General features: G+C 47.6%; 2 protein-coding genes and 1 long non-coding RNA gene across 5 annotated transcripts in view; 2 read left to right on the forward strand and 1 right to left on the reverse strand.

The window, feature by feature from the left end:
* Erich1 (glutamate-rich 1) overlaps positions 1 to 23,045 on the forward strand; it is a gene marked incomplete at its 5' end in the record, with an annotated part of 52,793,804 nt that overhangs the window by 48,241,848 nt on the left and 4,528,911 nt on the right.
* Positions 4 to 23,045, reverse strand: part of Mcph1 (microcephalin 1) — a 205,690-nt gene continuing 182,648 nt past the window's right edge. For 3 of the 4 annotated variants that reach the window (XM_087588472.1, XM_087588475.1, XM_087588473.1), the window contains exons 13-14: positions 17,516 to 17,753; positions 330 to 3,586 (exon numbers count right to left, since the gene is read on the reverse strand). In XM_087588472.1, the coding sequence (XP_087444598.1) occupies positions 3,531 to 3,586; positions 17,516 to 17,753 (294 nt within the window). In that variant the 3' untranslated portion in view covers positions 330 to 3,530. 4 annotated transcript variants of the gene reach the window in all.
* On the forward strand, positions 6,327 to 14,205 carry LOC134482416 (uncharacterized). Its single transcript, XR_015640064.1, has 3 exons — positions 6,327 to 6,560; positions 10,724 to 10,929; positions 13,805 to 14,205. It is a non-coding gene; the product is annotated as an uncharacterized LOC134482416 (long non-coding RNA).

The raw sequence follows: 23,045 nt of genomic DNA on the forward strand, positions 1-23,045 counted from the left end.
AGCTTTCCTTTCCTTAGAAGATTTTATTAAAATCAAACCACATGGATCTAGGACATAAATACCTTTGTTTCCACAGTGATCAACCAATTGCTTCCTCAAGCCATCGTGTCGAAGGACGGGGATGTAGCGTAGTGTTAGAGTGCGTGTTTAGCGTTCAGGAGGCTGATTCCCACATGCACAAATCAAGACACTGTGTCCGTTTATCAAACCACTAACAATGCACAGATACATAATCCAGTCTCGTCATGTTGGTGGTAACTGTGAGAATTGTTGTCTTCACGTGAGCTAGTAATGGTTTGTGATGAGCAATGAGATAAGAGATGCATGTCTTTAGGCTTTTATATTTATTCCAATGTATGACGGGAGTCTGAATTCCAGAATCTCAAAAGATTATTAAGAAAAAATGAAAATCTATCCAATTTAACCATTACCATTAGGAATCCTGGTACAATTCATGGGTGATTCAACCAGTTTAATACATTCACTGTGGAGGATGTATTAAAAATCAAATCAAAAAGAAAATTGGGGAACCCCGCAGGCATGCTGGAGGCCTCCTTATGGGACGCCTAGACAGATTCCTGGTGGGGTTGGTCACCAGAAAGATCAACCACATATTAGAGGGTGTAGTTTCAGTAACCCTGAGCTCTAGGAGTGGGAGCTGACTGAAGGACTTAGAGACTGATGTCAGGTGATCAAGGATTTAGCCAGCCAGGTCTGCCTGACGTCACATAAGAAGCACGGAGTCACCACTTGCTGTGTGCAACAAAGTAACTCTTAATGGATTTACACTTGCAAAGAAAGAGGGGACATTAGCTTGCCCTTGAGGCTGACCGGAAGTTGTTAGCCTGCACGGGCATAATACCGTACAGAAGGACAGAAACCGTAAAACTTGGAGACTGTGTCCCCTTTTGTCTTGCTTTGACTCTCATCCTAGCGCTTTGCAGTGAACATCCTTATCTTCCTCCGCTTCTCATGACGATGCTTCGTCCCTCTCATGGCCTGGGTGTTCTCTCATGCACGCTGGTGCTGGCACCTTCCTGGCTCCAAAGTTCCCAGTGCATGAGTTACCTAGGGCATGCTTTAAACAACTCATTCACAGGGGTCTGGGGGAGGTCCTGGTCTGGTCTGTGTGCAGAGGGCTCTGGTAAAGACCACTATGGCTGGTATTACTGCTGACATTGGGCAGGACGGTCCCGAGACTACGTGAAATCATTGTTTCCCATGGGAAGTAAATGGAACATTGATTTACACTCTTCTGGGGTCCACTAGATCCTTGTTTCCCCAGCGGCACGAGCCCATTGGTCAGTGACATCCTCTCAACCATCTTCCCAGCCCCTTCTCATTTTTTTTAAAGATTTATTTATTTTATGTATATGAGTACACTGTAGCTGTCTTCAGACACCAGAAGAGGGCATCAGATCTCATTACAGATGGCTGTGAGCCACCATGTGGTTGCTGGGAATTGAACTCAGGACCTCTGTTAGAGCAGCCAGTGCTCTTAACCACTGAGCCATCTCCCCAGCCCCCTCCTGATTTCTTGTTGGTCAATATAAGCCAGCTCTGGAGTTTCTGCTCCATCAAGAGGAAAGACAGTCCTAACTTTCTTCCTTGCAAGGCTGGTGGGATGTATGGCTGGCAGTCCCCCTACTTTACACTGAACATTTTGGGAACAGGGAAGGTAAATCCGTTTTCCCTCAGGAATTCCAAACACTGAGTAAAGACTAGAACCCATTTCTACTGACATAGTCTAGTATGTTAGCCTGTGGTGCTGATGGATGTATTCTGTTTGTTATGAAGAAGCCAGGAGCGCACGACACTGGCAGATTCAATGTCCAGCAGGGAGGCCTGCCTGCATCCTGGTGCTGAGATGGTGTCTTCTTACTGTGTCTTCCTGTGATGGAGAAGCTTCCCTCGGGTCTTTTTTATAAGGCACCAATCTCTTTATTGGGGCTCTATGAGCTGATAATTTCTCCCAAACCACACTTTTTAACACCATTACTTTGGCTTCAAGTGATGGCTTTAAGCTATGGATTCGTGTGGGAAAACAGAATTATTCTGACTACAGAAGATGGGGAGGGTGATGAGTGTGGTCTTCCTCACTTTCATTTGATCCACTCCTTCTAAGGAGCTTGGACTGCTGGATCGTCCAGAACACCATGACATCATAAACTGCTTTCCCCTTGGGCTTTATGCCTTCACTTGGATCATGGGATGAATGGCAGACTGTAGAGCATCCGTACTATAGAATACTGTTTGGCAACAAAAAGGAATTATGTCCTGACACACATGACATGAATGAACCATCAGACCATGAATTACACAAGGAACAAGGCCAATGCCACAAAGTCACATACTGTACGACTCAATTACTTATCTTGGAATGACGAGGTTTTGGAAGTGGAGTTGAGACTTACTGGGTCGGAAGCGGCAACTGACATGAGCGACCAATCCGAACACAGAAAACTACAACGATCTGAGCAAAACCTTCAAGCTCACTGGGACTTGGCAGCATGACATGTGGTGGCGCATGACTACAGGTCAACACTGGGAACATGGACAGTAGGAGGTGTGCAAGCTCCAGGCCAGTCTGAGAGACCCGTGTCAACACACTGGAGAGTGACCGACCTGATGACGGCATTTAATTGTAATACAATGTGGCAGTCTAGAGAGTTCATCTGGAAGAACTGTGCAATTGAGTTACAACCCTGCCGGGTTGGGGGAAACGTACATAAGCACAAATCTCATGATGCTTTAGATTTGTTTATAATTTTATATCAGCTCTACATTTACAGGTACCCTTGAACAAGTCTGACACACGGGCCAGGGGTTGGACACCTTTGACAGAGCTCTACCCCAGTAGCTGACTTTCCTTAGGGAACCTCAGGGGAGCCAGTTGAGGCTGAGAGGCAGCCACTCAGAAGGCAGGTAGTGTCAGTGAACAGAACATTCATACCTGTCTTTCTTAAATGCTCTGTGAAGCATCTCCAGAGACATAAATGTCATCTTAATTGTGCATGATTGTCCTCCCTATCTAGACACAACATGGTAATAAAGACCTCAGCGTCTAAGCCAGAAGAGTTAGGGAGTTGCTTGACTGTTTAGGACCACAGCAATTTAAATCAATTTCCATCCTATAATTGGGAATAAAGTATCTCGGAGACAAAGGTTCTGTGACCTCTTCATCATGATCATTACTAGTATTGTATAAAGAACCCAACTGATGCTGGCCAAGATGTCTCTGGAATATAATATGAGTCATGAATAAGTTACATAAAAAGAGTTTTAAAGATAAAAGCTGGAGATGTAGTTCAGTGGTTCATTGCTTGCTTAAATTCCTTGGATTTAATCTCTAGCCTCTCTCTCTCTCTCTCTCTCTCTCCTTTCCTCCCTCCCTCCCTCCCTCCCTTTGTCCCTCCCTCTCAAGATAAAAACCACAGTATATAAAGTAACATGTGACATCAAGCCTTAAGTTGCATGCTGGTTCCTTCTCTTGTTTTTCTTGAGTGTTGAGGACAGCAGCCATAGATGTCTCATTGCAGCAACTGGTAGTTGTTAAAGTCACAGATCTTGTGTTGGGTGATGGAATCTAGAGAAAAAAAAACCAGCTTGACAGTTAAGATAGCTAGTTGCAACACAGGAAAATCCACTCCCGCCACCCCCCACCCCTGGTCTGTGTAGCCCTGGCTGTCCTGGAACTCACTCTGTAGACCAGGCTCCTCGAACTCAGAGACCCACCTGCCTCTGCCTCCCAAGTGCTGGGATTAAAGGTGTGTGCCAGCTGTGATCCTCTTTGAATGCTTTACGAAACACAGTTTAAACATCTTAAATGTTTCAGAGCTCTTCATTGTCTCACTTGCCCTTACAGGATGCTCACTTTTAAAAGTAAAATGAAATGCAGTCACACTGGCCCCAGGCTGATCCATTCGGCAGTCCAGTGTCCCACTAGGTTGTATCACAATGAAGAGACTCCTATCAGGACAGACATTCTGTTGGAGGGAGCTGGGACAGCTGTCGGCAAAGACTCCTGAGCTCTAATCCTAGAGCTACTTCAAACACCCATTGTTAGAAGGCAGAGTGTAAATTTTTAATTTTAATTATGACATTAACTATGATATCTAGACTGTGCCAGGCTGTCTACCCCGTTAGGGATTCCATGTTGAAAACAAAGTTAGGCGCAGTCCTAAAACCCAGTTTGTGGCCCAACGGATGAGGTTGGAGTTGGGGAACGCTAGGGTCTTATGGTTTGAGGCTTCATCGCTTTATGAAAATGTCTGGTCACAGAGAGAGCTGGGCAGCTGGGCAGTACAGTGTGCTACCATTGGTCACGATCCCTCCACCATGTCTGGGATGTGTACTGCTCCACAAACTTGTGTAGAAAGCTCAGACCCCGCTGGTGACGCCACCTTGGGAAGTGCTGGAAACTTCACAGGGTAAAGGAAGTGGGTGGCTGAGACGGGTCCTTGGCTCAGGTCCTGCCCTGGCTTCTCCTCTCCTCCCATGCCTCCCAGCTGCTATAAGCTGCTTTGCTCTGCTGTATACACCCCAATCACGAGGTTCTGTCCACCCATGGTCCCAGGACAGTAGAACCAGTCGACCATGCATCGGGCCACAACATATCCTTCCCCGTGTCATTTTCCTCGGGAGTTTTGTCAAAGGAACAAAAATTGTGACTAATGTACTATCAGTTGTTACTACTAAGATGCTTACTATACACAACGGTCTTCTTACTACAAAAACAGCAGGGAACACAGCTGAGTGTTGGTGCTCACTGGCTGACACCTCCCATGAGACCACTATACAGTTAGTTAGACAGTCGTATCTGAAGGGCCTTGAAGAGTGAAGCCTGTTGGAAGATGGACAGCTATGGTGGCTGTGTGGAACAAGGGAGAAAGATGGGTTCATTCTAGAAATAAAAAGCAAAGGAAGAGTAGAAGAAAGAAAAGCTCATCTTAGTTTTGGCTTAAAGAATTGTTCCAGAATCTGACTGTTGCCTTCCTGTACAGACAAGCTTCCATCTAAGACTGTGAGCTGGAGAGGGGTCCCCTGGGGGTCGTCAGTAGAGGGGAACATGCTAACTAGCACTGGGTGCATACACACGCATGCATGAGCATATGTGCACACACACAGTACTGTATACAGTTAAGACAGCTCTTGTGTCTCTGCGATGCTGAAGTGGACCCATGCTTCACTCCTTTCCTGCAATGCCTGCTGCAGGATGCGTGTCTCTTGCTTTTGCCTTGTATGTGTTTCTTCCATGTAAAAGCTATTGTTGGGGGCTGGAGAGATGGCTCAGTGGTTAAGCGCACTGACTGCTCTTCCAGAGGTTCTGAGTTCAAATCCCAGCGACCACATGGTGGCTCACAACCATCTGTAATGGGATCCGATGCCCTCTTCTGGTGTGTCTGAAGACAGATACAGTGTACTTAAATATCATAAATAAATAACATCTTAAAAAAAAAAGCTATCGTCTTTTTTCTGTGTCCATGCCATGTTGAGGTTTTGCTTCATTGTACCTGGGTTTTGACTCACAGATGACAATCTGCTGCTCTCCCTACCTGGTCTATAAAGTAATGTCCACCCAGGCTGTAAGGGCTCTTTGGACCCCAGTTTAGCATATGGATTTCTGACTGGATCAGTTTATAAGGTCAGAAAACAAAACAAACAACCCACTGAAAGGAAGCCTCTCTCTACTTAATCTGATAATTCAATATAACTCCCAAATTCCAAGTTTTACAAAAAGAAGAACATTAACACAGTGACTAACATGGGAATACAGATTTGAAAAGGAGAAGAAGTAGGTGATAAAAGGGACCGAGTTGTTCTAATTACAGCACTGAGGTCCGATGAGGTTTGCACAGAACAAATATGACACTGCAGGGAAATGGGAAATGAGCCCGTATAGGTGAGTGGAAGGAGGCATTGCCTATCAGCAGGACCCAGTCAGACAAACTACACGGCCTTTCTCCAGTCTTGTCACTGCAGACAGAGTGCAGCCCGGGCAATCAGAAAAAGTGGCTACCATTGTTAACAGCATTATTGTTCAGCTTTTTGAGGCAGGCTTTCATGTAGCCCAGGGTGTACATAAGCTACCCACCCTCCAGCTCTCCTCTCGACTGCTAGGATTCCAACTGCACTGCTAAGAATTTTAAGCAGGAAAGATGCAGGAGATGTCACGGCCTCCCCTCTCCTCTGTCTCTTTCCTGTCCTCCCTAGTTCTTTCATTCTTAAAACAAAAACAAACTCCAACCCCGGGCCGGCCACGTTCTTTAATAGGACTTGGCACGAACCTAGGGCAAGCCAGTTTTCTAGCCGAACTTCTGTGTGGTCTTTCGGTCGGTGTACCGGACCAACATGCTGCCAACATTAATGTTTTATGGGTGTGGGGGACAAATCTCTATATTTAACTAAAACTTGGTAGCTGGTGGTGGATGATACTGTGCCAAGCCGAGAGCACAGCGGACCAGGCCTTTTCTCTGCTCAGCAGAAGTCCCAGAAGGCAGTTCAGTGGACATGCTCATTCACAGCTCACTCAGCAGGCATCTCCGAGGCTTCTCTGTGGGGTGAGTATCACTCTGGGGGGTATTTATGGCAAGAGCTTCCCCCTCAACAAGAGAGGCTCCAGTTATGAATGTCTCTGTCTTAGGGTGATGAAACACGGTGACTAAAGTTCCACAGGAAGGAAAGGGTTTATTTGGCCTACACTTCCACTAACAAATGAAGTCAGGATAGGAACTCATGACTGGAACCTGGAAGCCGAAGAGGATGAAGCAGCCATGGAGGGCTGCTGCTTACTGGCCTGCTCTTCACGGCACACTGAGCCTGCTTTCTTCCAGTGCCCAGGTTGGCACTGCCCACAATGGCCTGTGCTGTCTCCTATCAATCACCAATTAAGGAAATGCCAATGGGCTTGTGCAGTCCCTTCTTATGCAGGCATTTTGTGAGTTGCGGTTTTCTCTCCTTAGGTGACTCTAGCTCGTGTCAGGCTGACATAGAAGCCAGCTGCCACAATTTCCAAGCACTTCGCAGTGATGAACCCAGCGCTGCCCCCTGTATACTCTGACAGGTTGACCTCAGTTCCACCTGGAGCTCATGGAGCAGGTCTCTCCTGCTGTGTGCTCATCCCACAGGCTTCACTTCCACAGGCTGAGCCAAACTTTGCTCTTTCAGTACCGCTCCTCTAGTCCTGCTTGGCAAGACTCTCCTCACGGTTGTCTTGGATGCTCATAACTCAAGTCCGGGTAATCACCATCCCTCGTTTCTCCCGCACCCGGCTGTGAGAGCTACTGAAATGTCAACTAAAATCTGACGCTGCCACGACTCTACCAATATTAAGCTGGTATCCCTAAACACCAAGGGCCAGCATCACTTAACACTTAATCACTTCAAGCCTCTCCCCTACCGTCTCTCTCCTCCTTGCATTTCACACTACCATGCTTCTAGGCACCAGCTTTCCTTGGCTTCCCTCCCCTTTTTAGTCCTCTCTTCTTCCTTTAGGCTATCTCAGGCTGACTACCTCTCCAGACTGAAGCAAGGACCTCCCTCACATCACTTCATCTCCTTCATAATATCTACCACTACTGTTGCTTAAACCTGCTACCGATCTAATTCTCACATGGGCAAGGACTGTGTGTTTCTTGTTAAGTGTTACACATGCAGTGCCTAAGAATACGCAATATGCTTAGTACACGAGCAGTGCAAAGTTATTTTACTGTACGATAAACTAGCCTCAATGTCTTGTGTGTGTGTGTGTGTACACGTGTGTGTGTGTGTGTGCATGTATGTCAGCTAAGACTGGCCACTTGCCAGGTTGATAATCACCTAGGAGACAACCTCTTGACATATCTGTGAGGAAGTTTGGAGAGTGGGTTAACTGGAATGGGAAGACCCATTCTAAGTGTGAAAGGCACCATTCCATTCCACTGGCTCAAGGCCTGCACTGAGAGGAAGAAGTGAGCTGAGAACCAGCCCTCACTGTGCTGTTCTGACTGGATGAAATGTGAGCTGCTGCCTCTTGCTTCTGCCTTTGTGACTTCCTACCAACCGTGACAGGCTTCATTCTAAATGGTCAGCCAGAATAACCCACCCTTCCTTCCTTCCTTCCTTATTTCCTTCCTTATTTCCTTCCTTCCTTCCTTATTTATTTCCTTCCTTCCTTCCTTCCTTCCTCCCTTCCTTCCTTCCTCCCTCCCTTCCCTCCTCCCTCCCTTCCTTCCTTCCTCCCTCCCTTCCTTCCTTCCTCCCTCCCTTCCTTCCCTCCTCCCTCCCTTCCTTCCCTCCTTCCCTCCCTCTTTCCCTCCTTCCCTCCCTCCTTCCTTCCTCCCTTATTTCCTTCCCTCCTTCCCTCCTCCCTTATTTCCTTCCCTCCTTCCTTCCTTCCTCCCTCCCTTCCTTCCTTCCCTCCTTCCTTCCTCCCTTATTTCCTTCCCTCCTTCCTTCCTTCCTCCCTTCCCTCCTTCCTTCCTCCCTTATTTCCTTCCCTCCTTCCTTTCTTCCTTCCTTCCTTCCTTCCTCCCTTATTTCCTTCCCTCCTTCCTTCCTTCCTTCCTTCCTTCCTTCCTTCCTCCCTCCTTCCTCCCTCCCTTCCTTCCTTCCTTCCTTCCTCCCTTCTTCCCTTCCTTCCTCCCTTCCCTCCTTCCTTCCTCCCTTATTTCCTTCCCTCCTTCCTTCCTTTCTTCCTTCCTCCCTTATTTCCTTCCTTCCTCCCTTATTTCCTTCCCTCCTTCCTCCCTTATTTCCTTCCTTCCTGCCTTATTTCCTTCCTTCCGTCCATCCTTCCTTCCTCCTCCCTCCCTTCCTTAAACTGTTACGGTATGATATTTTGTCTCATTAAAGAGACAGGTAACTAGGGGGTTGGGGATTTAGCTCAGTTGGTAGAGCGCTTGCCTAGGAAGTGCAAGGCGCAAGGCCCTGGGTTCGGTCCCCAGCTCCGAAAAAAAGAACCAAAAAAAAAAAAAAAAAAAAAAAAAAAAAGAGACAGGTAACTAATCCAGTATTCTTGTGGAAAAAGCAAGAATGGGTTACGGCAGCTTCTAACATTCCTTTCAGCTCTGATACTGCCCAGGGTCATCCTTAACCTGGCACCTTTCTGAGGGTGCACTGAGGAGTCAGCCCTGGGCTGTCATTCACAGAACTCTTTGCTGTCCCAGACAAGGAAGTAGAGTGGCTTAGCACTAGGCCACTCCAGAGCCATCGACGATTTTCTCTATTACAATCATGGGCTCTGCTCTATCAGTCTCCGCGGTGGATTCCGTGATGTTCGACTTAGTTGTGGTAGTCTTTCTGTTCCTACAGGATGCGTCTGTGTAGACAATTAAACCATGGAAGGATGGCTTCTCTCAGCCTTTAAGGCATCTGCCCCCCATTCTGTTTCCTTGACTGGCTGCTCTAGAACACTGTTGAAAAGGGCAGTAGCATTGCTGGGCTTCTTGTATGAGACTTGAAGCTTACACTGAGGTTTTCACTATTAAGTAATTTACCATAGCCACTTCTTAGCATGTACATGGACAGGAAGAAGGTGTTCCTGCTTCTCGAGGCATGTTTGACACGAGTGGATGTTCAATTATCTTTCATGGTTTTTAACACCACTGGGAAAAGTAACAGGAGACCAATCCTGTCACTAACTATTCTTATATTCTTAGCCTGATACTTGATTTTATGTACATTCTATTTTTAGCAAACTACTAAAGTTGATTCACTAATGTTTCATTTTAGACTTTTAATATCCATGTTGACAAAATGAGTGATTGCATTAAGATCTTGAAAAATGGGCCTTGAAAAATTGGGTGTATAACTCCCCCTCTTTGTTTAGTTCTGCAATAATTGTTATTTTTGGTAAAAACCTAGTACTAAAATTATATAGAGGAGTTGCCATTTTATAAGATATACAAACTATAAATTTACCATTTTAGCTATTTTGACTGCATGTTTCAATAAAAGTACATTCACAGTACTGTGAAACTACCAGCACTTATGAATTTCAAGAACTTTCTCAGGATCCCAAACCAAATCTCTGTATCCACTAAACAGTAACTTCCCACCCTCATGCTCCCTGCGGTTGCTTCGGGAAACCCTGGTCACATGCCCTGTCTCTGTAACTTTGACTGTTCCGGGGACATCGTGTGACTGGCTTATTGCACTGGGCATGGTGTCTCCACCGTGTAGTGCGGGTACCAGGATCTCCTTTTGCTGGCAGGAGACTGCACACCGTGTGGACATGCTGTGTTTCCTTTGCTGTTATCTGATACTCTGGTCGCTTCTCCCTACTCTGGTCGCTTCTCCCGTCTGCCGCTGTGAACAATGCTGCTGTGCTTACAGACGTACAACCCTCACTCACACTCGGAGTCACATTAGGGGCGGGGTATATATGTCCCCGCAGTGGAGCCGCTGGATCACTGGTAACTCCACACAGTGTTTTCCTTAGTGGTTACAATGCTTATGTCTCCCTTAGCTGCATCTAAGGGCTCTAATTGCCCACAACTTCTTCAACACTTTTTTGGGGGAAGGGGATTGTAAGGTTCTGAGTCACACTTCCCTAGTGGTTAGTGCTGTTGAATACTTTTTCATGGGTGATTGTACATTTGCAGGTTTTCTGGAATTTCTTGTTATATCTTTGTCCCATTTCTTACTATTATCTTTTGAGTCACAGAGTTTAATGCATTCCTCACAGAATTCTGCTGTGACATACTCTCATCCATCTGCTTTTACTTCTGCTGTCTCCCTTCAGGGTTGGTGGTCCTGTCCACTCTCCAGGGTCCCTGAGATGGAGGCAAGGATCCCTCTTGCGGAATCCTCCTCCTGGGTGGTGGAAGAGCTCTGGTCCTCTATCCCATGCACAAGGCTCCCTGCCCTTCTGAAGCCAAGTTTCCTTGAGGGACATATTCTGGTTGTTGTAAACCTTCAGAGGCTGCGCAGATTTCCCACAAGAGTCAGGTGAGTCTTTCTCACTTCCTTTATTTCTGTGACGGACTGACCCGGGAGTACAGGTCCAGGGCTCTGATGGTGGGCATGGCCCCGTCCTCTGGCAGCAGTTTGGTGGATGGTGAGAGATGCTCTCTGGCTCCTTTTCACTTTTTGTGATGCTCGGTTTGTTTGTATTTTCTGTGTCCTGATTCAGTTTCAGCATCTCATCTCCAAATTTACCAGTGGGAAAGTGTTCATCCCACTGCCTCGATTTTCAAAGGTCCCTACTGTGCATCCCCACTGTGCATCCCTACTGTGCAGCCCCAGGTCCCTTTGCAGTGCTGCATTGATGGCCTTGCCTCCCTGTCTCAGCACTGCCTGCATTATTTACTATTTAGATGGCCAGGCTTCAGCATGGCCCACCCTCCTGTCCTTCTCTCTTTCAACGGTGTCTAGTGGTGGCATTGATGTTTAAGAAAAAACTGACTGAAGATTAAAATAGCATGATCCCATCCAACTACTGTTCCTCTGCTTGGAAGCCAGGGGAGACACCTCGGCCTCAGTCCTGTTTGCAGAACACTGGATTCTGTGCTGCACAATTTGAAATCTACTAGTTTGCAATCTTACTATTGATAGAAAATTTCACTACTGGTATGACATCCCACTCCCTATGAGGAGGATCCCTAACTGGAGATTGGGTGGCTGGAATGGGCTCTGACTTCCAAAGGGGACCTTAGGACTCTGTGAACTGTAGTAGCTCAGGCTTCCATCAGAGAGGACCCCAGGTAGGGTGGGGCAACAGCATCCACCTCAGGCCTCTGCACTGATGTCTGGTCAAGTGTCTCTCTTGGGGTCACTGTCCTTGGCTAGCTGAAGCCCTGGCTCCCTGCATCCACCCGACGTCTCTTCCCTGTGCACGCACTGAAACCGCGTGGTTGGACTAACATCCTACTTTATGAGCGCTTAATCTTTTGCTCTCTTTCGAGGTCTTCTTTCCAAATACTATCTCCCCATGCAGTCACACTCTAAGTTCCCTGCAGGCTTCGCCTCACACCGGAACCGTCATCACTTGAGGCTCTAGGGTGTTAACATTAACGTCTAAGGCAACAGCAACAGAAAAGGAGCCAAAGCCTCAGGTCCTCTGAAGTCACATGAGAACTACCTTCCAGCCATAAGCAGTGAGCACAGACAGGCTAAGTGGTCAGTAACATGGCATTAGGAGGTGGCGCTTTGAAGTTTCTTTTATGTTTGTTAACTTCCTTTTATGTGCTGGGAGCCATGGGGCAGCAGGCACATACTGGGGCCTTGCTTAAGAGTGGGACTGCTGCAGGGCTTGGTGAACCTCTAATCTTAACAACAGCAAGTTTTATAGAGCTGGCCATCGTGTCACAAATGCCAAGTACAAAAATGCCGATGGCCACTGTGACTTCCACACCAGCACACACCTTTCTTCTTCCGTAGAACACTTTTGAGCTCACATCATTTCTGCCCTGAGCTAAACTCACAGAGGACTCTTTGTTGGGAGGTGGCATTTTGTGCTGAGGGAGGCTGAAGGATCTGACTTGAGTTGAAGATGGGTAGCCTGAATGGCCAGGGAAATTCAAGAACTATTACCTGGACTATTGGGAGAGCTTAGGGACATTTCCCAAGTCCATTCTTTCCCTAGCTTTCCCTAACCAAAGCTAAAGCAGCCGATTGACAGAACTGAATCAATGATATATTGGTGCACACATGGTCTTTAGGTGTTAGAATTACAGACTCTATTGTCCAGTTTTCAATCATGTGTAGTGTGACTGGTAAGCTCCTGGGCCTGGGTCCTGGGAAGGATACATGGGAAGGGAAGGGCAGGCCAAGGGACAGACAGCCCTCCCATTTTTCTGTTTCTTTTTTTTTCTTTTTCTTTTTTTCCTGAACCCTCAGCCTTTGGTGACTAGTTCTTATCTGTGCAATGGGACTAGGAGACAAGGGGAGCTTGACTAACCCTCAGGTGTCCATATAATTATGAATCCCCAAGGTCCGTGGTCTCCAGAGTAGCCGTTGTTCCGTGGAATGCCACAGTTAGGCACTTAGCTGGCCAGCCAATGAGGGACACATGAATAGCTCAGGCCAGCATGGGAAGGCCCAGAAGCTATCAGGGACCCTTTTTCCTGAAGTTCTGACTTGGGGAAGCAGTTAAGTAAAATGTTCTTTGTAAGTTATGTAGAAGTCATGTCAAGGGTAAACTTTATTTTTCTGACAGCTCTGCGGAGAATATTACACTATCTCCCCACAATAGCATAAATGTTCTCCCCACAATAGCATAAATGCAGGTCTTATCTCTTGAATGTAGCCCAGACAATGAAGGGGAGGCTGAGATTGAAGCAGTCTCATGAGAAAGGCCAAACCCATATTATTTGATAACATCAAAGGGAGGGGCCGGCGTGACCAAGAATGAGCACAGCACCGAGCCATACAGCCTGACAGTCCTGCCTGTCAGTTCTCACCAGGCAAGGTCCTTAGACCCTGCGACCTTTGAGACGGGACATGGGAACTGCCATTCATGGGAGTGCCAAGGAGAACAAGAGGACTGGAAAACAGTTTTAAGTGACACACCCACATTCTGACATTGGGACAGGTAGTACCTGGTTCTTGCTACCGGGAATTTGATGCTTGTTTTCTTGTTGATTTTCGTGTATATTCAAGTGCCCACAAGGGTGTTCTTGCTCAGAAATCCCCATTTCTCCTTCTGCTTGAATGATTCATGGAGAATCCTGGCCCGGGTACAGTGCTGTTTCAGGGAAAATGGGCTCTGGGGAGTGAATGGGGGACAGGGACTCCTTGTAAGGAAGGCAGCGTGGCGTCTCACACCCTCTGTGGGCCACTTGAGTACGGCAGGGATTAAATGCTTTCTGTTTGAATTCCACAGGGTGACATTCTGTGCCTGTTCATGTCCTATATCAGCAACACACAATGGCCGGGAAGGCAGGATGTGCGGTGCTAACTCAATGCCAGACTCGAGGCTCCATGAAATTCTCCTAAGGATCATTCACTTTCTCTGAGGCACTTCTCAGCAGCTTCACGCAAAACCCACTGACTTTAAGACTAGACAGAAAGCTACGGAGCAACCAAGCGCACCACTCGGCCCCGGTGTTTTCATTTTGGATGTCTACTTGCAAACTTGAAGGTGGATATAAAAAGATGCTTTTAACTCTTTTAAATGTTTAATCCAAACTGCTCTGAAGACTCTCCCTGGCTCAAACTCACACTGCCTATTCCAGTTGGAGTAAACTGAATTAATAAATACTGAATATTGCCTTTTATAGCTTATCACGAAATAATTTTCTTCTCAAATCCATGCCTTAAAAGTTTCTGTTTATCTTAGTGTATTTTTTCTATTCTTTTTTTTTTTAATTTATTCATTTATTTTAGAACGGGATTGCGACTTCTTCATACACGTGTGGGCAAGTGCACTGCCATGAAGCTCTATTTTCAGTCTCTCTTAGTATATTTTGAGAATGCAATACTTCCTTTCTTTCTCCTCTTCTCCCTCCCTTCCCTTCTGCAGAATGACCCTAGGATCCTGCACGGAAGGCAAGCATTCCACAACTAAGCCTAGTTCACCAGCCTGGGAATAAAATGTGTTCTAGAGAAATGTTTAAAATAATAGAGGTTTGGGGAATAAGAGTGTTCAAAGGTCACACGGTCCCTCTGTCGTGGCACTGTAGTGACATTTTTATGCATGCAGGAATGCTGTCGCTCAGGACTCCTGAGAAGGCCAACCACAGCATATACCACATCACATCTTCTTGGGTCTCCCTTGGCCAGTGTATAAGGAAAAGATCAAGCCTGTGCAGAGCTGGAGGGACACCAAGCACAGGACTGTGCTGTGCTTGTCAACCTGTGCTTGATGGACAGATGTGGAGGCAATAACCTTTGTTCTGTGCACACCACAGGAGAGGCTCCGTTATAATTCAATTCAGAAAGAGAATTAACTGTGCTAATTGGCGTTTGAAAGATACCTGGCTCAGGCTGGAAGACTTGGTGTGTCAGGGGGGTACCCAGAAGCCACGGGGACTCATCTTACACAGGCAGGCCTGGAGCACACAATGCCCGGATACTGCCAAGGGCATAGCAGCTGGTGTAATCAATGACAGGTCAGCAACCGGATGTCAATTAGGGGGAGGAAAGGAGCACAAACTGGGGTCTCTGAGCCAGCCCTGGCATGCAGAGAATGTTGCCGGGGGGCCTTGGGTAGACACAGCAGGTAGGCAGTCATCCCCTAAAATCCCAGCCGGAGCCAACCAACAAAACAACCGGAAGAACTTAGCCTGGCTGTAACAGGCACTGCACAGGACGCTGGAGCAACAGGAAGGCTGTCAGCCACCCAGCCTGGAAATAGCAGGAGTGCGGCTCAGGCTGCCGCCTTCCCCCACAGCGGCGATTCCCGAACTCTTCGACTGTTAGTTGTTGTTTTGGACAGCTGATACCGGTCATGCACCGACGTGTTTTCAAAGCTCAGTTCTGGTCTGAGGCCATTGTCAGTTTGATTCACTTTTCCAAGAAACCAAACAAGATCCCGGCTGTGGAACATGGGATATTCGAAGGTTCTATTCTTGGCATTCAGAAAAATAAACAGCATTTGGCTTTGGGACGGGAGCTAAAGGGTAGCTTTTTTTTTTTTTTCCTTTCAATACTTTCTATGCAAAGACAAACGGCTCTGTAGCAGATAGTAAAAAGTACTTTTGATTGCCTTATCGAAAATGTACAGGGTCAATCATCAATCATTTAAAAGATACTCATGAATTTTTGTGTGAATGTAACTTTGGAAAATGAGGTTATCCATTTTTATCTATTCAAGGAGAACATCAAAAAGTGAGTGAGAGAAGTCAGGACTTTAGGATTTAGAAATGAGAGTGAGGTGGGGAAGGGGGGCTGAATAAAAAAACCCAGGAGGAAGGGGAAGCTAGAAGGGAGAGAGGGAGAGAAAGAGGGAGAGAGAAGGACACTTATGGGGGGCAGTCCTAAAGGACCCAGGAAGGACTCAGTCTCAGAAGAGGACTTGGAAGATAAGGGAAAAAGAAGAACCAGAAAACTGGGAGGAGCAGAGAGAGGAGAGGACTGGGGGGCTGGGGGGGGGATGGAGGAGGGGAGTATGTGGGGGAGGGGAGGAGGAGGGCAGGGGAGCAGGTAGTTGGGATCTCAGCATTCACAAGGAAGAACAGGAGAGGAAAGGCTGAAAGGAGAAGCACACACAGGGAGAGAGCACTGAGCGACCAGGTAAGGACCTGCAAACAGGGTAATCTGCTGTTACGTGGAGCTGAGCCCTCCCAGAATTCCTGCGTCTAATCTCCAATCCCTAGCACCTTGGAACATGGCTGCATTTGGAGGCAGGACCCAGAAGGGGTTGAACCAGACCTCACTTAAGGAGGAAGTGTGAACTCAAAAAGGAAGCCACACAGGAAAGGGGTGTCACCTGCAAGTCCAGGGGCAGCCATGGAGATCTGCCTGATCCCGCTTTGCCCTTGGCCTTCCAGATTCCACAACAGTGAGAAATGAGTATTTCAGCTGTCTGGTCTGCAGGGCTTGATCCCACCAAACCAATACCTTTGTCAAAATCTCAGGGATGAAGATTTAAAATTTATCCTTGGAGCTGAGTCCAGAATTCATCCTGCTTGGGATGAGTCCATTGTAGGGTGTTGAGCCTAGCATAAAGCGGGGAAGGAGCGAAGGACAGGAGAGGAGAGGGAGGAAGAAGGAAAAGGAGGGAGAGGAGGGTGAGGAGGAGGAGGAGGAAGAGGAGAGGGAGGGAGAAGGAAAAGGAGGGAGAGGAGGGTGAGGAGGAGGAGGAGGAAGAGGAGAGGGAGGGAGAAGGAAAAGGAGGGCTAGGAGGGCGAGGAGGAGGAGGAAGAGGGAAGAGGAGAGGGAGGGAGAAGGAAAAGGAGGGCGAGGAGGGCGAGGAGGAGGAAGATGAGGAGGGCGAGGAGGAGGAAGATGAGGAGGGTGAGGAGGAGGAAGATGAGGAGGGCGAGGAGGAGGAAGATGAGGAGGAGCAGCAGCAGCAGCAGCAGCAGCAGTAGCAGCAGCACACCCCTGAGAACGCAGACTCATGGCTATATGGCCCTTCTGGAGTGTTCTGTGGTCCTCCAAGTAGAATGACTGGTGGAGCCCGCCCACCTCCATCACGCATATGGACAGCTTCTGATGGCCAGCTGTCTAATTTAGTATCTTTCCCTCCCTGAAAATCTTGGGTGGCACATGGTACAGGGTGCCTGCAGAACCCAAGCCAGCCAGTTTACCCTGGTCATTCTGCGCTCACCACTGAGGCTGAGGTGGCTCTGAGCGAGCAGATTTCCTAAACAGGAGCAGGGGGTTAAGGCCGCTCCAATATCCTCTCCTTGTGAACTGGTCTTCAGCCGGCAGTAAGGGGCAACTGTGCCTATGACTGTTAGAGAAGACGCCCCGAGGCTGAACTATTAATCTCAGGCCCAGGCCATGTGGGCTGCATCCCCCTCCACCCCGCCAGTCCTGCCCTTATACCAGAGCACCAAGGCAGTATTCTCCTTGAGCTCCTGATAGCCATGTGACTGGCAGGCCCCTCCCCTATCCCCCCTGCTTGTATTCCACCATCTGTTCCTACCTAAGACCCATTTCTCTGACAGGTACTGGATCCTTGCTTCCCTCTTGCCCTTGTAGGGACCAATGATGAGGCTGGCCAGCTGAGGGGCTGGGCTGACTTGGCCCCCACACAGGAGCACTAGTTCACACAGCTTGGCTCTGGGAGGGCTGCTGGCTGGTGCGATGAACATCTTCGGCTGATTGGCAAAGAGGGTTCCTCGGTATTGCTGGGTAGATAAGTGGCGTTCACGTCGGCAGATCTGTGGGTAGACGTAAGGAAGTCAGTGGGGACAGAACTCATTCTGTGTGAAGATCGGGTCAACAGTGAAGCTCAATTCTCTTCAAAATACAGACTCAAGGTAATGTTGCTGTGCTGGTCGATTTCTGTCAGTATGACAGTGTAAGCGAGGCAGACACAGCCAGAGCTTTCTCTTGGCTCATGGTTTCAGAAGGGTCAGCCCATGGTTGCTGTTCTAGGAGTGATTTCTGGGAAACGAGACTGCAGAACAAGGGCTGGGGGAAAGGCACACCCTAGTGACCAGTTCCCTCCAGCTAGTCCCTAACAGTCCATTCAGCCATGAGCCCATGCAGATTAATTCTATGATGAAGTTACCACCTTTCCGATCTAACCACTTCTCAAACAGCATGGCCAGCGGGAGACCGAGGCTCAAAGCACTGGCCTTTGGGATCCCACTTTATATTCAAATCACAAGGACAATCCATTGTTCCACAAATTTTACATTCCCCAAACCCGAGAAGACGATGATGGGAAAGATATTTTTCAAAGTGGATATGGATAAAAGTCTAGGAGTACAACACACTTTTGAATTATCACAATCTTAAAACAAAGTATTAAAGATTAACCAACCGATAAACAGACTACATCTCTGAGCACTGGTTAAGTAGCTCGGAGGACCGTGTTGGCGAAGGAGGGGGAATAGCTACCACTGGTGCTGCTCTTGCCAGCCATCATTCAACTCAGGGGCCTCCAGGGCTCTCTCGCAAGTGACTAACAGATCCTAGGACTGCTTCAGACTAGACACCAGGTGAGACCGCAAAGGGTTAGAAGGAGAGATCCCATGGAGGATGTCCCTCAGCGACAGCAGGTGTGTACGTGCCCTCATAGGGGTATCCTAGAAGATGTCTGAAGGAGTCATTCTGATCACGGTCTGAAGGGTGTTTTAGGCAGCCTTTGAGAACAAGTGTCAGACAGTGGGGAGCATTTGAGAAATAGACAAATGTATCAGAACTCTCCTGCTGTCTCAAACAGTTGTGGTTTCCAAGGGACAACAGTGGGCACATTTTAAAATACATTTTACTAATAACGGATTGGTGAAGATTTTTTAAAAATAGAAATAATCTAGGAGCTGTTGGGAGTTATGTATTCTGAATGTTTTAGCCAGTCTCTTTCCAATACCTGGGATCAATAGCTTAGGGAGATTAGGGACTTTGATGTCAAGTATAAGGGGAAGGAACTCTTTTAAGAAGAGTGAATCCATGCTGGGCCTCTGTTTGGAGGGTGAAAGACCCTGCAAGCGGTGGACAGTAGTTGCTTAGTTAACACCTCCAGATGGTTTCCCCCTCACTCTGCACACTACAGTGGTGGTGGGCTTTGCTTCAGAGCCAGGTCTTGCTGTGTCAGTTAGAGAGGCCTGGAACTCTCTTCACATTCCCGCAGGCCTCTAACTCTCTGTCTTCTGTGTCTATCTCCTGAGTGCTGGGATTATGTAAGCACGACTACATCTAACCCTAATGTAAAACAAGGACCCAGCTATGAAAATGAAGCTTCACCATCATGGGGGCCCACTTGACATACTTCAGTTATGAATCTTCTTTTCCTTTGAGTACAGTACTGGGTAGCAGCGGTGTGCCCTGACTGGCGACTGGCAGCAGGCCCCTGCTGTACCAATGGTCCTTTTATTAACACGGTCAGGAGCAAACTAGTATCACTGTGAAAACAGCAGTGGCTGGAGAGAGCTACTCTATCAATACCATGAGTCAAATGCAGAGATGAAACCAGGGTCACCACTGTCCACCAAGGTGTTGAGCTACTGGACCAAGGTGCATTGAGATAGATAACTATAACTATTATATAATGATAATATATAATGATTATATATAGTGATTGATGACTGCGGCTGATGGACACAAAGTAAAAAGTGACTTTTTGTACATTAGATATTGTTGTGTATTAATTCACTAACGCCTTTTCTTCCAAAATGGCAGGCAGGAACCATGGATGTTATAAAGGTATGCTAGCTCATGTGTTCTGCTCAGTGCATTTATAGCCCAGTGGAAGATGGGCTTGATCCAAGACAATCCAAGTGACCTCATTTCCTCTGCAGATGGCACACTCCTACCCTATAAGGGTAGGTGGGATTTGGGGGAAGTTTCCCTTACTGCCCTTTGGGCCAGATGGTCATGCCTCTGTGGGTTACATGCAGTTATTGAGTCCCTGGGACATGATAAAAGTGGTTGAATTGGAAGACGGCAAGACTAGAATCTCAAACAACCTAAGTCCTGGACTAACCAATTGGAGACACATCCTTCATTTTCCGGTATACTAGAAAACCGATTGTAAGTGTCTAAGATACCAACTTGTCTGAATGATGTCACACAATTAACCACTATCAAGGATTTGCTGTGTTTGTATTAACCCACTCTAAAATGCTAATACAATGAGCATATACACACTTTGTGTGTGTGTGTGTGTGTGTGTGTGTGTGTGTGTGTGTGTGTATAAAGTAGCAGCAACAAGAACAAGTGATCTGGGTTTGTTGGCACACACGACAATTTGAAGGTGAGGGAGGTTGATCTGGAATTCAAGGCCAGCCTCAGCTATACAGTGAGTCCAAGCCTGCTTCTGCTATGTGCAACCTTGTTTCAAACAAACAAACAAACACACAAACAAGAAATGCCTTCGAGTTCACTGCCCCCCCACCCCCACCCCAGTTCACTGTCTTACAGTATTCTAATCAGAAGGCAGCCTGTTCTTATTCAGGGAAAGGCCAACCTTGGCCGTCTCAGGGTGTAGCTTTAGTTGCTAATTTCTGTGGTTAGGTATTGTTTCCTCATCAAGCACATGCATTTGCCATGCTCACTTGTGCTGGTGAATGTGGGAAACGGGGTCCCTGACTTCAGACTATAACACTAAAGTTGACAGATCGAGACTCTTCTCTTTGTTTGTTTATTCAGCCTGAAAGCAGAGGAGGTAGTGTTTGAAGTCAAAGCAGTCGAGCCTGCATGGCTTTGCCTTCCTGCTGTGGTTTGAATGTGATGTGTCCTGCTCGGGCTCTCAGTCCAAGGCTGATCACACAGCATGGGAAGGCTGTGGAACCTTTAGGAAGTGGAGCCTTCCTGGAGGAGGTGGGTCACTGGGCGTAGCCTCTGAGGGGCTACAGCAGGCATCGTTTCCTGCTCACTCTCTGCTTCCTGTGTGCCCATGGAAGTGACCAGCAGGCCTCCCATCCCCCCCCGCCATGTCTTCTCCCACCGTGATGGAGCGATCACTTTGAACAGTGAGGCACAGCAAACACTCCGCCTTTAAGTGACTTCTTCTCAAGTGTCTGGTTAAAGTAATGAGAAGAGTGACTAAGACCCTCTGTCCAAACCTCAGTAAAACGAGGACAGGGATGTACGAGGAGCTCATTGCCACAGACACCATCCGTGATGACTGGCACTGTGCTCGCCGCTAAGCTCTGGTGAGGTCCTTCCTGTGAGAGAGGCTCAGAACAGGCTGCTTCTCGGGGCTCTTACTAGTCTTCCTAGCCTCTCGGACTTTTTTCAGCAAACTGCGAAATCGCCTGAAAGGAAAGGGACCCATGCAACCCCACCCTTAGAGGCACCCATAACTCTGAGTGCATGTGGTCCAGGTGACTGCAGGTCATCGATACAACCTTGGACCCTGACCCTGGCTTGTGCATCTTTCTTTCAGCAAAGCACCATTACCTCAACTGTGCCTTTTTAAAGTTATTTGAGAACATTAAGGCTCTACACTGCACAAAAGGGAAACCAAGCTACTGACAGAGTGCGCCCCTGTGTGCTCCTCTGTCCTCCCTATTCCTTTAGAGGGAGAGGAACTTACATCCCATTTTCAAAGCTGCCTTAGTCTCCTTTGTTGCCACAATTCAAGGCAACTTCCTTAACCTCCAACTTCACTGCAAACTTCACACACGTGCACACACACACACACACACACACACACACACACACACACACACCCACACACACACACACGATGCTGGGCATGCTTGAGGGTATCTGGGGATGATGGGGGGCAGTAGGGACAAGGGGTGAATCGACGAGCAGATGGCTGGGTGGTCACTGTGATGCTATTTGTGTTGACACCTCACCTAGAGCCCCAGAGATTACTCAACTAACTCTTTCCGAGGAGACCACTCAGTGGACAGATGGTCTGTTGTGCAATTATGAGGAACTGAGCTTAGATCTCCATCGCTCATGTAGAAACCCTTTTGGGACGGTGAAGAACCTGTAACCCCAGCAAGTGCAGAGGTGGGGTGGGATGGGAGGATCCTTGGGAAGAGTTGAGTACTGAGCTTCCGGTTCAGAAACAGATCCAGCCTTGGTGAACTTGGAAATGAGTGAAGAAGACAACGGTGTCACCCTCTGACCTCCACATGCACTCCCACAGTGCTCTCCCACTCATATGAACACACACATGAAGGACCAAAAGGGCAAAGCTAAAAAAGAACAAAAAAGAAAGCCCTAGCCTGTACACCAAGTCAGAACGACTGTGTCACGCTGAAATCTGCGGAAGGGGGACTGGAGACAAGTATGGATTAGGAATATTGGCATGGACTCAACTTTCTTGATGGGAGAGAAGGTGTCCTCTTCTACACAATTTCATCTCATGTCAACAGACAGCGTTTGAATGGCCAGCAGAGTGGAACCCCAAAGTGTCTCAGAGGCTACCAGAGGCCACCAGAGCCGAAATCAGATGACTAAGAAGGGCACATGCAAGTTACAGAGTATAGTTTTGCAGAATCTGACCGTCTCCTTGGATGCCAGGGATAAAGGATGTGTGTGTTGAAGTGCATCTGTTATCCCAGCACTCAGGAGTCTGGCAAGGCCTTAGTTACAGAGAGATACTCTGTGAAAAAAAAAGAAAAAACAACTTGGAAGAAACAGCAATTAAATGGAGTTCATTGACACCCTAGGCTCAAGCAGCCTCTAAAATAAACAGGACGGGCAAAGTGCTGAGGGTGAGCTCTGGGTTTTCAGGAGAGTTCCTGATGTTCTCTGCAGATGGTGATGCAATATTTTACTTGTATATCTATGTGCTTATGGGCATACATGCATAAAGTAGATGCAGTGCATGCGCTGGTGGGTTAGCGACAGTGTGGTGCGGGCTGAGGCCAAAGCCTGGACATCAGCTGTGCTTTAGAGAGCCCTGTCCCTGTGGCTGCATTTACCCTCATGAGGGAGGCTACTGATTCACCAGGGTTTAGCACAGACCCTTCAAATCTGTTTACCCAGAAGTCAGTTATGGCAGACTACTGTTGGAGCGGAACAGAATGCCACAGGCTTCTAGC

This window comes from Rattus norvegicus, chromosome 16 (assembly GCF_021556685.1).
Source record: "Rattus norvegicus strain SHRSP/BbbUtx chromosome 16, alternate assembly SHRSP_T2T, whole genome shotgun sequence".
NCBI lineage: Eukaryota > Metazoa > Chordata > Mammalia > Rodentia > Muridae > Rattus > Rattus norvegicus.